We start from the raw sequence: 15583 nt of genomic DNA, 5'->3' as shown, positions 1-15583 counted from the left end.
TGTGAAACCACAGGGGGGTTTTTGAAGTTTTCCCTTATTATTATTATACTTATACGGTTATTAGGAATAGGAGAACCACTTTATATTACGCGGCGTCGTGTTTGCTACGTGTACGGTTCAGATTCACCCTCTTCATCATCATGATGATCATCGTCGTCATCATCATTTGTATTTAATACCTCACGAGCCCTTCTTTTTTGTGCTCTTTTTCTCTCTCTCTCTCTCCCCCGCGCTTTACCCTAATCGCTCTTCGTACGCCTCCTCCGCGTACCAATCCCGCTCCGATCTCCGCCGCAGAGATCGCGATCTCCCCCGATCGAGACTCCCTCCGATCGATTCCCCTCGTCGTCTCCTTGCCAACGAGCTCCGCATCGCCGGGAACGGCGATCTCTCGGCCCAAAAATCGAGCCCTAGATCGCCCCGGCCGCGAAACCCTAGCTTGGGGCGGAAGCGATCGACGGATCCGCGCGGGTTATGCGCGTCGCCGGGGCCAATCGGTACTTCCTCAATCCTAGCGAGGAGGAAACCCTAGCGAAGATGGCTACCGACCACCCACGCTCCGAGGTGGCGTCCGCCGCGGGGACGGCGGCGGCGGAGGAGGGGTTTGAGGTCTCCCATGGCGACTCCGCCGAGGGGCCGAGATCTAGGGTTTGGATGGGGTACACGATGCCGAGGAACTACGCCGCGCATCTGTACAACTTCGCGTGGGCGCAGGCCGTGCAGAACAAGCCCCTCGGATTGGATCTGAACCCGGTGGGCTCCGAAGCTGATCCCGATTCGGAAGGTCTCGACATGGTCATTGATGTGAGCAGCGAGGAATCCGGTGGCGGGATGGAGAAGGAGGAAGGGGAATTGGAGGAAGGGGAGATCGAATTGGGGTCGGAACCGGCGGCGGAGCAACCGATCGAGCTCGATTCTGATAAACCTGAAGAGAAGAAGGAACCCGAGGAGAAGGAATCGGATGGGATCGAGCATGAAAAGCCTGCGGATTTCGATAGCCGCGTGAGCTTGATCCTGGAGGAGTTGGATGGTATAACAATGGAGGAGGCCGAGGCGTAAGTAATCCGAGTCTTCTGGAACCCCAGATCGAGGACACAAAAAACTATGAACACATTCAAATTCGTATCGAATCATTGAAATTGAACATTAATCGAATGAAAATTGATGAAATCTGGAACTATACTCACATAAAAAAGTGATCTTGGAGATAAAGAAACCAATGATCTTTAATATTTCTTCATAACAAGATCGCACAAAAGGTGTTTTACATATTGCTGAGGTGAGTTTTCCTTCTATGGTAGATCATTCGAAGGTGCTTGTTCTCGGCTGCACAGGTCATTTGAAAGCCTGAAGCCGTTGTTCTCGGAGATGGAGGAGGGTCCTCTTCCTGTTATGGATTCTCTTGTTCAGTGGGCATTTACTGGAATTCAAGCAGTTAATTCTGTAAGATGATTTGAACGCTTCACAACAGCTTTGGCTTAATAGTTGCATTAAATTCAGCGTCTTTATAGTAAAATCTTCTTTTGTGACACAGGTACTTAGTTCGAGCCACTTGCCAAAAAAGGAGGAGAATAAGAATTTGTTCTTAAGGTTTACTTTTGTCTTCATTTGATTGTGATGTGATTACCTCTTCTGTTTTGTAGCTGAGAATGGTTTGCACTGCAGGCCTGTTCGCCCCTGCTGGAGCTTTTGCAAAAATGCTGTTTGAGTAGCGTTTTCTGAGATGACATTAGCAGCTTTTTATTAAAATTTCCTCTAATAGCTTCTCCCCGTAGCGGAAGCTTCAAAGTGGAGTTTCTACTTTTGGCTCCGCTCCCCAAAATTTCACTCGATACCTCTTACAGCAAAAGCTTCAGCATTTTTTATACCTAAATGCTTGGCTTATGAAATCTTACGCTTTTTGGATTGAAAAGTGGTTTTAAAAGTTGGGTCGAGAGGCTGTAAAATTGTTTCACTGAATTTGTTGTAGGTTGTTGATTCGTATAAAGAACCAGTATTCCACTCTGTTAACACCCGAGCAAATAAATGAGGTCGGTAAATTCGCCGAAGCTTATGCTAATATTCTTCATGGTATTCAGAGATAAATCTTCGGCTGTTTTGTTCTTTTTAACAGCTAGATAAAATTGTGAAATCGCTGGCTTTCGAGGAAGGAAAAACAGTGAAAGAGCTATCTACTGCGGATGGAGGCATTGCGGATGCTCTTTCCAGCGGAGCTGAAAAGCCTACTTCAGCACAAAGAGGAGTGAATTCTCTTACTGCCAATGGTCCAAGCGTCTCTTTGCCTAGGTTAGAACTACCAACCATGTCAAGGAACAAAGCTATTAGCCCATTGTTGGATCTTCACGCAGATTATGATGAAAGCAGCCTTCCATCACCTACACGAGCAAACTCGAACTCACCACCATTCCCTATGCCGAAACCTGTCGGTGTTGGAAGTAATTCAGGTTTGTCAACAAAATCAACAAGTCGACCGAAAATGGATGAAGATACTGCATTGCATTCATATGTGACTGATGCCGTAAAAGCTGTTTCGACCTATCAGCAGAAATACGGAAAAAATTCCTTTCTTACAACTAATCGGCTCCCTAGCCCTACTCCATCGGATGATTCGAATAATGACAATGAACAGGATACTTGTAATGGGGAGGTATCTAGTTCCTCGGCTGCTCCGAAAGCAAGACAGGTTAATACAACTCGAAATGGGTCGATTAAGCCGGTTGGTCAAGTGGGTCCAGGAGGACCAGGACCAAACTCGGGTTTGAAAGCTGCAGCGAAGAGCAGAGATCCGAGGCTTAGGTTTATGAAATCTGAGGCAGAAGATGGGATTAGTGGGATGGTAATGAACTCTCGGAAGAACAAGGCAGTCGATGAATCTCTCCCTGAAGAGCATTCTTCAAAAAGGCTACGAAATGGGGTTAATGATAGAGTTCAATTGAGGGAACAAAGTAAGTTTGACAATGGAAGGGGAGGAAATGGTGGCGTTGATTTTAATAAACCACTGAATGATAACAATACCAACTTCGGCGGTCCAAATGGCGGAGTCACACCTGATGTAGCAAGTAGTTCAGTACCTTCTCGATCGCAGAATATAGCTGTTAATCCAAAAATGCTCGTGCAATTTCTTCAAAAGGAACAGAAAAGATTATCAGCTGAAGCGCAGCAAAAAGCTGCTGCTTCTGCTTTTGATAAGAGAAGTGATACAGGTATCAGCGTAACACCTGGAACAGTTTTATCAGGTGGAGGACCTCAAGTGACGTCCCAAACGTCTGGAATGGTGAGGTTTCATGCATGGGTTTGTTGCTAGGGTTTACGTTCTTCTTTTTATGTGGCTTACTGTTTTTTATGGTTACCGACAACATTCCAAAAGATCCTGATCCTTATATCTGTTAATATAGTTTATATGATTAAATAGTTATAATCTAGGGTAAATTTCACTGCCCATACAATAGTACAAGAACATCATAGACGAATATGCTGCTATTGGTTTCTAGTCATCATAAATATGGCTTTTTTCCCCCCTGGATTTTCATATATGTCCATTCATTTGATATATATTTATATATATATATAGTACGGTTATGGTGCTTTTAAAAGTGCCAAGCACTTGGTGTTTGTAAGTTTTCTACCGTTAGATCTACTCCTTTGACTATTTTCACCCATTAGATCATACTATTTACCCAACCACCTACTCAACCTTAGGAGACTGCTATCATCCTAACTGTACATTCCTTAATCTGAGGTCCGAAAACCTACAAGCACCAATGACTTGGTAATTTTAAAAGTATAGGAGCTCAATTCTATATATATATATATATATAGAGAGAGAGAGAGAGAGAGAGAGAGAGAGAGAGAGAGAAAGAGAGAGAGAGTTGAGCTCCTTTGCTTTTAAAAGCGCAGGAGCTGAACATGCTTGTGATTTTTTAGCCATTGGATCACCTCAAGATCCGTGCAGCACTAGTAAAGGGGACTTAACGAGAGACATAGTTAATGGTGCTGCACTGATCTTAGGGCGATCCAACGACTAAAAGGTCACAAGCACAAATGCTCCTGTGCTTTTAAAAGCATAGGAGCTCAACTCTCTCTCTCCCTCTCTCTCTCTCTCTCTATATATATGCACTATTTGTTACACATTCAAAGGCGGTTGACAAAATTTAAAATTAGCTCATAGTTTTCCTGCGTGGGTATTTTATACATTTCTTTTACCTCCAGATTTTAGTTCATAGTAATCTAACTTGTAATTTTTTTGTCATATTCATTCAGAATTCTCAGAATGATCCGGGTAGAGTTCGTTTGAAACCTCGTGATCCCCGTCGCATTCTTCACGATTCTACAACTCAGAATAGCAATGCATCAGGCCCTGAGCAGGCCAAGATGAACGAAGCTGTCTCATCTGGTCCGCAAAGCAGCAAAGACCATTTGGTAGTCCGAGAGCACGGAGATTCAGCTCAACCCAGTGGAGCACCTCCTCAATCCGCTCCCCTCCCAATTTCAACTCCTCAATTGACGAAGAATCTCAGCAATACTGCCAATAATGTTGCTAGCTCACAGTCAACTACTGTATCTCCAACGGTCCTGCAGAATAGTATTCCCCGACCTGCTCGGAGTGCCATTTTACAGTCAGCTAACTCTTGGGGAGATGTCGACCATCTGTTGGACGGATACGATGACCAACAGAGAGCGGCTATTCAGAGAGAGAGGGCGAGAAGGATAGCGGAGCAGAACAAGATGTTCGCTGCCCGAAAGCTTTGTCTTGTCCTCGATCTCGATCATACTCTTCTAAATTCAGCCAAGGTGCTACTTTTATTCTCTGCGCTTTCTCTTTCTTTGACTTGATTGTGCTTTATCCAGAGTGGTAATGCTTACCTAGTTAATGTGATTTGACCTCATTGTAGTTTTCAGAGGTAGATCCTACTCATGATGAGATATTGAGAAAGAAAGAAGAGCAGGATCGAGAGAAGCCACAAAGACACCTCTTTCGCTTCCAACATATGGGAATGTGGACCAAGTTGAGGCCGGGGATCTGGAACTTTCTGGAGAAGGTGAATTAATTCTTTATTAGTATTTTTTTTACCCTTTCCGTCATGTTCTCTTGTACTTCCACTTAAACTATTTTTTCCACTTTTTTGGTTATTTAAGTTCGATCTTGGATATTGATCTTGGGTGTAGGCTAGTAAGCTATATGAGCTTCATCTATATACGATGGGGAACAAGCTGTATGCTACAGAGATGGCGAAAGTGCTTGATCCAACAGGGGCTTTGTTTGCCGGCCGGGTTATTTCGAGAGGAGACGACGGCGACCCATTTGATGGCGATGAGAGGGTGCCCAAAAGCAAGGATCTTGATGGGGTTTTGGGCATGGAATCCGCGGTTGTGATTATCGATGATTCCGTAAGGGTCTGGCCTCATAACAAACTCAACTTAATTGTGGTTGAGAGGTAAATTGTCACTCAAAACGTTAATTCTACTTTTGTGTTTTTTTCTCCCCCAAATTAAAAAAGAAAACAAAAAGCTCTTGCCTAATTGATGCAATTTGGTGCGCTGTAATTTTTTGCAGGTACACTTACTTTCCCTGTAGTCGGCGGCAATTTGGGCTTCTAGGGCCATCCCTTCTTGAGATCGATCATGATGAGAGGCCTGAAGATGGAACTCTCGCTTCTTCCTTGGCGGTACAGACACTCCTTATTCAGAAATCAGACCATAGTCCTAAATGTTTACTAGTCATTTTAGCAAAAAGAACAAAGAGGAGAGAAAAAATCCGCCTACCCTGTGATTTGCAAATAGGACACCATTTTTTTGTCTTTATAATTTGACATCGCTTTTCGACTTCTTAGAACCAAATTGCCCCTCTGCTACAGGACATAAAGCACAATTTTGAAGTATTAATGTTTCATTCATCGACACAGTTTCAAAAATATTTACCAAAAACATGCATCAATCATTCGTACTGTGCATCTTAGTCCTGTGGAGGAGGGTGTTCATGCAAGTTGAAAAGTATGCAGTTGCGAAAAAAATGAAAGAAGTGTTCCGTCTTGCAAATTCATTACCTTTTCCTTTCTTTTTCTCTAAGAAGGTTTTGCCTAACGGACCGAAGATTATACCAGAAGTCGTGCTAGTTTCACTTTGGTGTTATTTTGTCGAAACAGGTCATTGAGAGGATACACAACATCTTCTTCTCGCACCGCTCCCTCAAGGACGTGGACGTGCGGAACTTACTCGCGACCGAACAAAAGAAGATCCTTGCTGGGTGCCGGATCGTCTTCAGCAGGGTTTTCCCCGTCGGCGAAGCTAACCCCCATCTCCATCCGCTGTGGCAAACGGCCGAGCAGTTTGGCGCGTCTTGCACAAACCAAATAGACGAGCAGGTCACACATGTCGTCGCCAATTCGCTTGGAACCGACAAGGTATATATGGTTTACACTTCTCCTCCAATTCAATTCACAAGTTATTTCCTCAATCAAAAAAGAACTTCTGATCATTTTTAATAAGAAATACTATTTGGTTCCCTTATACCATTCTTAACTTCGAAAATGAACCCAAATTACTTCCCATATTTACACCAAATTCATTAAAGTTTCGCAGGACAATGAACTTCTTATTCCATTTTCGAATTTTATCGCAAATGCCGCACATGCGAATGTGGTTGTATCCCTGATATTTATACATGGCTCCTCTTGTTGATCACTTAAGAACATATTTGCTCTCTTTTTCTCTTCTATCATGACATCCAGGTGAACTGGGCTTTGTCGACGGGGCGGTTCGTCGTTCACCCTGGCTGGTGAGAGATTCTTTTTTCATTCGAAACTTTAATACATGTTCATCTTCTTTTTTTTTCTAAGGGTAAAATGTGTGAATAGTTCGCAAACTATCCCCGATATTGCGCTTTGGTCCCTATGTTTTTCCCTTAGACATTTTTAAGCTCCTGATCTTTCACATGAAACAACCAATTTTTTTTTTAAAAAAAAAACTTAATATTTGAGGGACTAAAGTGTTCGAGTAAAATAGTACAGGGATTATTCATGCATTTTATCCTTTAGTAATTGATCGTTTTAAGTGGGCTCAAAGGCCGGTAGTGGGGTAATAAGGAATTATGTGGGGACCCCTTCTTGGCCTAATTCGCCATCGGTCATGTGCATAGTTCGAATCTTAAAGCAGCATGGACGGTGGATTAGACCGCGAAAGTGTGTGGTTCCGAATCACATGGGCCGAAGTCGAATTTCGGCCCATATTGGCCTCCTCATCTCCCCAGTATCAGTCCTATGAAACCTGGGTGCTTTTTCTCTCCTAACTCTCGCGCTCGCGCACGCGCGCGCGAACAAATGCACACCAGAAGAGAGAAGAGAAAGGAAAAGAAGGGACGAGCACGCGCCGACGGTTTCGCTAACTGTTTTGTGGTCCAAACTGCTTGCTTTCCCAATACAGGGTGGAGGCCTCGGCCCTTCTATATCGGCGAGCAAGCGAGCACGACTTTGCGGTTAAACTATAACAAACCCGACCCGACCCGACCCGACCCGATGAACCCCCCTTGCTTTTCCCGAACCAAAAAAATTGATTGGAATTTAACCATCTTTGAAATCTGGGAGCTTAGAATACACACAACAAAGAAAAGAAAAGAAAAGAAAAAGAAAAGAAAAGGAAAAAAAGAACGTAAATCGTCTAATAACTCATTTCGGAGAGGCGAGAAGAGGAATTTCATGAAGATTAACAAATTGGTTGGAACGAAAAAAGGGTGGTTTGGTTATTTTTCGAAATCTATAAAGGGATTTGATGCGAGAATTTTTGAGTTTCGTGTTGGGATCGAACTCAAATTTTCTAAAGAGAAACTGAAGTGTGAAAAGGTCTCTTTTTATAAGGTCATTGGAGGATTCCCACGAGAAGCCACGTGGCACCGGCTGATTGGCCGAGTAGTTAATTAGTCTTTTACGCGTGGGTCCTCTGATTAATTTGCTTTAGAAGGGAATTGGATCATTTGGCATCGTTAATATCATTGCAGATCTTGTTTTCTTTTCTTTTTTTCTTATTTTTGCGAAAAATTAATTTCAAAGTTTTATTACAACGGTAAATTATAATTTTGGTCCTCAAACTTGTTGGCCACGTAACACTTTGATCCGCGCATTTTGGCTTCTAAATATTTGTAGGTTATTGCAATTAAGTTTCACAGTATAATTTAGTTTATTAATTAAATGGCTAATTAAACTGGATTGCTAGGCTTAATTGTAATAATGTAGAAAACTTTTTAAGCTAAAAATCACAGTAAAATTAAGTTTTGAGAACTTAAAAAGTGCAAAGACGCAAGGACCAAAATTGTAATTTGGCTTTACATATTCTTATGTGTTTTTTGTCGAATGGCGACTTAATAAAAATGTTCAAATTAATCACGTGAACAATAATTTTTGAGTGTTTTTCTATGGCTATTGCTTCAGTTAATCTGGCCAAACATTTTTCAGAAAAATTAATTATATATTTTCACTTAAAGTATGACTCACATGTGATTACAAAATAAATAAACGTTGGGCCAAATTAACAAAAAAAAAAATTGAAGCTACATGGTAATTTGCAATAATATTATTGTTTATGTGGCAAATTTTTAAAGTTTGAAAGTTTGGGTGGTGAGTTGTAATTTTGGGTAAGGTTATGCATTTTTTTCTTTTTTTCCCCCCCCTTTCTATTTAAAGACCTATCAATACCACAAAATTCTTATAATGATTTGATTTATTTCTGAGACAAGAAAGATTGAAAAGGGCTCTCCCATTGACTTCAATTTTTTTTTACTTTTCTTAATCCCTTTCATGCTAAGTTCATGGGACCTCTAAGATTTTGTGAAATTAAGTTTAGATTTAAATTACATTTTTTACTTCATTGGAATTTTAATAATAATAATAATAATAATAATAATAATAATAAGAGGTTCTATGGTCTACAAATGGGCTTAGTATGTGAGAATTGAGACTCGTGTCCAATGCGGGGCCAATCCTCTTCAGGGAAAAAAAAAAAAAAATCTAAATTACACTTAAAGGGTTAATATTTTAGTGTGGAAAATATGAGTGGAGTATCAATTTAGTTTCTACACTTTTTAAGTTTTGCAATTAATGGTAAATAGTATAGTATAGTATGGTGACAGTAACAATCAAGTTATTATTATAATCTTTAGCATTTTAAATTAAATGAAAACGACATCTAACCATTTACCTAAGTATGTACTTTTGTCTTAAGAGGGTTTTACTGTATATAAAATGACATTAATGGGGGTTGTTTGGTTCTACGGAAAAGTATGAAAAAAAGATTCTTTTTGAAACAAAAAAATTTATGAAAGTATTTATTTTGAAAAGCTTCTTTACAAATCTAGTGAAAAGTTAGAATTTTGGTTTTAAAAAAAATAAATCCGAAAAACAAAAATATTCATTCATCATAAAATTGAAAATTATATTTTTTAAAAAAATTAGTTTTTTTTTGTTTAAAACCAAATGAATGGAAAACTAAAATAGAGATATTTTTATGAAATTTTTTTTTCTTTTCTATGCTTTTCCGACGAACCAAACGCTCTCTGAGAGAATGTCTGGTTCTCTGGGGCGAAAAAAAAAGTTTTTCATGAAAAAATATTCTTTGTATAATTTTTGTTTTCCGAATAAGAAAAGATAGAAAAGAAAGTCATAAAAGGGAGACATTTTCATAGAAAATGTTCTTGAATCTACACAGAAAGATGATTTTTTTCCTTTGCCAATTTCTCATATTATGTTAATAAAAAAAAGGAAAAACTTCAAAAAAACCCCCTGTGGTTTCTTTTTTTACTTTTTCTTATCAATTTCATTATTTTTTTTTTAAATCAGTGATAAAGTTAAAATTAAAGGGTACTAAAGTGAATGTTTGATAAATCTAGATGGGTATCTGAAATTTTTTGTATATAATTTAATAAAATATCAACGAAAAAGCTACCGAAAAGATAAAATCGAAACCGCATGGGGCAATTTAATACATTTTAAACCACAGGGAGGGAGTGAGAAACTACGAAACCACGGGTTTTTTTTCTTTTAAGTTTTTCCTAAAAAAATTGTGAGAGTTAATTCTAACTACCATGCATGTTAGTTGAACAAAATACTTGTTTGGTGCAAAATTTAAAATCCTAGGTTTAAAATATCAACAAATGCAGTAAAATTTTAATGATAATTTAATTATATCCTATGTTTCTTGTGACGTAACATACATACTATATCTTATAACGTGTTACAAATAATGCTATGCTCACTTCTAGAAGTAAACGTGAGTAGATACTAATCGCTCATAATCACATTATCGAGAGACTTTTATCAATCATAAGATTCTGAGGTCGACTATGTTATTTTCGGAAGTGGATGTAGTATTATTTTTCACCATTATATATGTGAGGTGATAGATGCATGTTTAAGCAATTTTTTTTTGCTTAATAAAACATATTGAAAAGGATAAAAAATATGATAGAGGAATTATTATATATCATATACTCTAGTGATCTTTTCCAAGTCAATGAGAAATTCCACAAGCAATAAATGATTTGCACCAATTTGGCAAAATTTAAATTTTGGGTTGTATAATTTGACTTTTATGAGCTTCTGTAATGTGGTACTCAAAGTTGAGATTTATCCTCGTACTTGTTTAGAACAGTTGAGTTGGTCTCCATACATTTCTTTTTACTTTTTTTTTTTTTAACTTTTTCTGCTAACCAATCAAAACCTGCCACTTGTAGTAAATTTAGAGCGCGATTTTATTGAGAAATTAAACTCCTCAATAAGATCTTTTGAAGTAATTTGATAAGCCTTATGATTCGCCAAAAAATTCGAATCTCAAAGCTGTGATTTATAATATACAAAATTTTTCGCCTCGATTTCAACACCATAACGGATACTTTTCATTCAAGTGTTTAAAAATACTAGAAAAACTTTAAATATCATCCCAATAGTTTTGCACTTTCTTTTTTTAGTATCATATGGTTCAAAACGTATATCAATTTAGTACCTAGTGGTTTATTTTTTTTTATTATTATTTTCACTATTTTTTTCGTTAAATTAGTGACAAAGTTAAAATTAAAAGACACTAAAGTTTAGTGAATATTCGATAAACCTAAGTGTGTTATCTAAAGTTTTTTTTGTATATAATTTAAGAAAACATTAATGAAGAAGCTAACGAAAAGAAAAAAAAAAAATCGTAGGGTACTAAATTGATATACTTTAAACTATGAAATATTAAAATGGAAAAATACGAAACCACGAAATGCGACGCTTACCCAAAATAGTAATATGTTCAAATGCCATTTTTAAAGAATGTGATCACGAAGCCATATTTAATAAGAATTTAAAATACCAAAACAAATCATTTAAGTACCATAAATAGCTACGCAACGGTCCTCATATTCAAATCACAAATACAAAATATTTACAAATATGAATATTTTAAGACCCATGAAGGGCAAAATTAAAGGAATTATTATAAAGAATAAATACCTTTTTTATTTCCAAAAAAATGGCCCTTTTTATATACAAATTAAACAACACTGTTTTTTATTATATATATATATTTACTAACCACCTCTAAAGAACAAGCTAATTAAATTAAAGGAGAGGAAATTGAAATGGATGCAACAATTGAGAAGGGATCGTGTTCGTGGCGTTGGATTCATCAAAATAGCCCACGGAGATCTACGTGGCTTCATTCGCGCCTTTCGGGTTCATGTTTTGTTTTGCTCGAAATTTTAGTTTAATTGTATGATTTTGATGCCTCACCTTTAATAATTTGTTTTATTCAAATGATTTGATGACTCTTTTGATAAAAAAATTTGAACACTATTTAATTTGATGAAGTAGTTACGTGAATAACGTGAGATACTTTAATCAAATCCCTCAAAATAAATATCATATTTAGGTTATGTAATGAAAGAGCCGTCGAATAGATCAAATTTGAATTTCATTTTATTTATGAGAATCCATTAAGGTTAATTGAACAAGTTAATTAAAGAATTAAAAAAGAGATTACCAAAGCCATTATTTAAATTTCCTTTTCTTTTTTAATTAAAAAAAATCTAAGAGAGTATGTGTTTTTATATATATATATATAATAATGGTTTTATCTACCTAGAAAATGATGCATCTACTTCTATGGTACTTGAAATTCTATATATAATTTACAAAATAAATATTATATTAATATTAATTACCATTTGTGAAATAATAAACTTAGATATTTCACAATATCGCTATATATCATTTTAACACACTTGGAATACAATTCATAAGAAACTAATTTAATCATTGTTATTATTCTTAACAAATAAATGCACTCAAAGTAAGAGTTTTTTTTATTATTTTGTTACAACCATGCATTATATATCTTTTATTTTATTTCGCTACAATATAAATCTTTGACATTATTGAGACCCAACATCATGTTTGCTTAATGTTATTTTTTTAAAAAAATTGATATAGGTTATGGAATTTGGCTTTTATGTTATTTTGTTTAGAGCTCGAGGAGAACACGGAAGCATTGCTATCAATGATAAAGATAGAAGACGGTGTTTCATTCGCCGATCGTGCCGAGACGTATTACCGGAAGAAACCGGAGATCGAGAAGAGGATCGAAGAGTTCCGAAGGTTGTACCGCTCGCTAGCCGAATATTGCTCCCATTTCTTCGACCGATCGTCGATTTCGTCGCTCTCGGCGCGTTTCGAAGGCTCGAATGTCGATTACAAGAAGCTGAGCACTTCCGACTCGAACCCTGAGTCGGGAATAGAAGATCCTGAGCTCGAATCTCACATGAAAAGAGAATCCGCGAATGGCGTTTCGATGAGTTCGAATCTTATTGCTAAGGGAAGGACTAGTTCTTTCGATCGAAGGATTTCGTGTGTTGATCGACTATCGGATCTCATCGAGGAGAATTGGATACACACGAATGAGCTCGTGAGGAGGCTCGAGAATAAGAGAGAAGCAAATAAGGAACTAAGAGATAGTCGAGTCGAGAAACTTGTGAGAGAGAACAAGATGTTGCAAGAGGAGCATAGCAAATTGGTTAGTGAGAATTTAGCTCTCCAAATGAGAATTCGAAATCGGTTACGCGAAAACGAAGACACGATGTTTTGTTTGCGATGCTCAAAAGGTAAAAAGAGGCGTCGGAGATTTCATTTGTCGAGATTGAAGATCCTATTTTTGAGTGCATTTTGTAGAGGAATAAAAAGAAGCCAATAGGAAGAGCCTATATATGGATTCGGATCGACGATCGACACAATTGAGGGGGAAAAAAGAAGGAGAAAATTGCTAGAAAAAAGATTTAATAAATTATTTGAGATGTCTCAAAGGGAGAGAACTTGGTATATATGCATTTAACATCATATTATGATCTTTAGTTTCATGTTAATAAAAATAACTCTAATTCATGTTGTTGAGCAGTTTTTGCACAGTAAATTTTCGAATTTGAATTATAACTAAGTTTAAATCTACGATGGATCCTGATCCGGTCGACCCGGTCTGGCCTGATCATTTAATTTCGGACCGGACTCGGGCCTCATATAACGAGGCCCGACCCGGCCCGCTAATTTGCTAAGACCAAGCTCACATCACTATATGTGATTCATCTTGAACTTGTTGCTCATTTGGTTACTCACAATCAAATCTCTCAATGTATTATTATTTTGAAGAGAAAATTTTGTTTTTTTGAGAGATAGGTAGCATGCTATCCACTTCGTTTATTTCATTAATTTAGAAATAAATTTAGCTGGAAATGTGAATTAACTAGGATTCGAACTCAGGTCTCGGGTACCAACCACCAAGCCCTTTGCCACTTACTCTAGGAACGATCGCGCGGTGAAGAGAAAATTTTTGTTGAGTTCTCATTTTGAAGCTATCCCTTCACTCAATAATCTCATGATCTTAACACATAATATAAACTATGAGTGTTGAGTACTATTAATTTATAACTAGTATTTTGATTTTTTATAAAGACAACGACATTGATGTTCTGTTCGAATTCAGCCATGTTTCTACGATCGATTCTTTAATTTACTCTGTTTAAAACAAATATGTGCATTTGACTTATTCATTTTAGAAAGTCTTTGATTAAGAAGAATCTTGAATATGAACAAGCTAAAATATTGTTCTTCAATAGTTTAAACTTTTAGAGAGAGAGAGAGAGAGAGAGAGATTTTGAATGGATCCAAACCCTAGGTTTTTGGGGCTATGGGAATCAAATAGATCATAGCAATTAATGTGGCTAAGGAGCATGCAAATAATGCATGCATGGAAGCATGTTCTCTCACCAGAAGCCAAAGACCACCATCCAAAAACAAGTAGACAAATTAAAGTAACCTCTCTCTCTTCATAGGCTTCTTTCTTAGCTCATTAAAGTTATATATATATTCTCTCCCATGCACAAACCTCTCTCTAGATTTAGGCAATTAGGCATTGCCAAAACAAAAGAGAACAATAGGTACAATTTAATTAGATCAAGAGCTAGGGACTATATGTAATTTTGGCATGAATAATATAACATGCCCGTATCTCTCTCTCTCTCTCACACACACACACACAATAATCACACACAATAATAGGTCTAATTTAGAGGGCCACTATTTCTCTCTCTCTCTCTCACACACACACACACACAATACTCTCTCTCTCTCTCTCAATAATCACACACAATAATAGGTCTAATTTAGAGGGCTACTATTTCTCTCTCTCTCTCTCACACACACACACAATACAGGTGCAATTTAGAGGATGAGAGCTCCCTAATAACGCCTCATTGCGGAGCCACCAATACGCGTCAATTTTGTCTCCATTTAAAAATTCATTAGATATTTTTTAAAGTTAAAATAAAAAAATTAAAAGAAAAAATTATAATATCTTGAAATAGAGACAAAACTAATTAACATGTGGCACTAAATCGAGGGGCTCTCTTCAACCAGACTTTGATTTGGAGCTCCCCACCGAAATTTTTTTTCCCAACCTATCTACACTCTCTCTCTCTCTGTCTCTCTCTGTCTCTCTCTCTCTCTCTCTATATATATATATATATATATATATATATATATATATATATATATATATATATATATATATATATATATATATATATATATATATATATATAGAAAAATAATTGATTACCCTAAAAGTTTATACCTTATATCTAATACTTTTTTAGTAATTTAAGCTGTAATCAGTTTTTTATATAATATTAGAGTAGGAGATTTTCAAATTCAAATTTTATAAAATGACCGTCAAATAAATTTAGCGACAAATATAAAGATTTGATTTTTAATATCCCTCAGTTGCTTGTGCCAGTCACTTACATAAATTAAGTTGACTCATTAAATTGTTTCCTTAACTTTTCCAATTGAATCGTACATACATAGTGGACCACAACTAGAGAAATTAATATTCGAAATATATATATAGTTAATTTCTTGGGCAAAAGCAATGATATTTAACTCCAAATTTACAATTAATTAAAAGAAAAAATTTAAAAATATTCAAAAAGGTGTTCATGAAATTCAGAGAGGGGCTCCACAAATTCACATGCACTCATTAAGCCATTATCCCAATCAAAAATAATTTGTAAACAAAT

At 36.9% G+C, this 15583-nt stretch overlaps 2 protein-coding genes across 3 annotated transcripts in view; both read left to right on the top strand.

Annotated features, from left to right (window-relative positions):
• On the top strand, positions 206 to 13319 carry LOC109726306 (RNA polymerase II C-terminal domain phosphatase-like 3). Of its 2 annotated transcripts, none has more exons than XM_020255839.1 (12): positions 206 to 1055; positions 1302 to 1443; positions 1535 to 1590; positions 1970 to 2030; positions 2114 to 3274; positions 4261 to 4791; positions 4893 to 5039; positions 5167 to 5435; positions 5555 to 5666; positions 6144 to 6401; positions 6729 to 6775; positions 12485 to 13319. In XM_020255839.1, coding segments are annotated over exons 1-12 (3366 nt in total). In that variant the 5' UTR covers positions 206 to 474; the 3' UTR covers positions 12486 to 13319. The 2 variants fall into 2 exon arrangements, with proteins under 2 accessions (XP_020111428.1, XP_020111427.1); XM_020255838.1 differs by lacking the exon at positions 12485 to 13319 and adding an exon at positions 7420 to 8995.
• Positions 12517 to 15583, top strand: part of LOC109726726 (serine carboxypeptidase-like 45) — a 17742-nt gene continuing 14675 nt past the window's right edge. Inside the window, exon 1 of the mRNA XM_020256511.1 lies at positions 12517 to 13029. Within this exon, the coding sequence (XP_020112100.1) occupies positions 12517 to 13029 (513 nt within the window). The remainder of the gene's footprint in view (positions 13030 to 15583) is intronic.

The sequence above is a fragment of the Ananas comosus genome, linkage group 21, assembly GCF_001540865.1.
Source record: "Ananas comosus cultivar F153 linkage group 21, ASM154086v1, whole genome shotgun sequence".
Lineage (NCBI taxonomy): Eukaryota > Viridiplantae > Streptophyta > Magnoliopsida > Poales > Bromeliaceae > Ananas > Ananas comosus.
This window is presented reverse-complemented; position numbering and strand designations above follow the sequence as displayed.

What these genes read in the sequence shown, in the direction of transcription:
- LOC109726306 (XM_020255838.1), top strand. Translation starts at nt 475, where the DNA reads ATGCGCGTCGCCGGGGCCAATCGGTACTTCCTCAATCCTAGCGAGGAG. An exon ending in CACCCGAGCAAATAAATGAG is followed by an intron (nt 2,031 to 2,113) that starts GTCGGTAAATTC and finishes TCTTTTTAACAG; the next exon opens with CTAGATAAAATTGTGAAATC. An exon ending in AACTTAATTGTGGTTGAGAG is followed by an intron (nt 5,436 to 5,554) that starts GTAAATTGTCAC and finishes AATTTTTTGCAG; the next exon opens with GTACACTTACTTTCCCTGTA.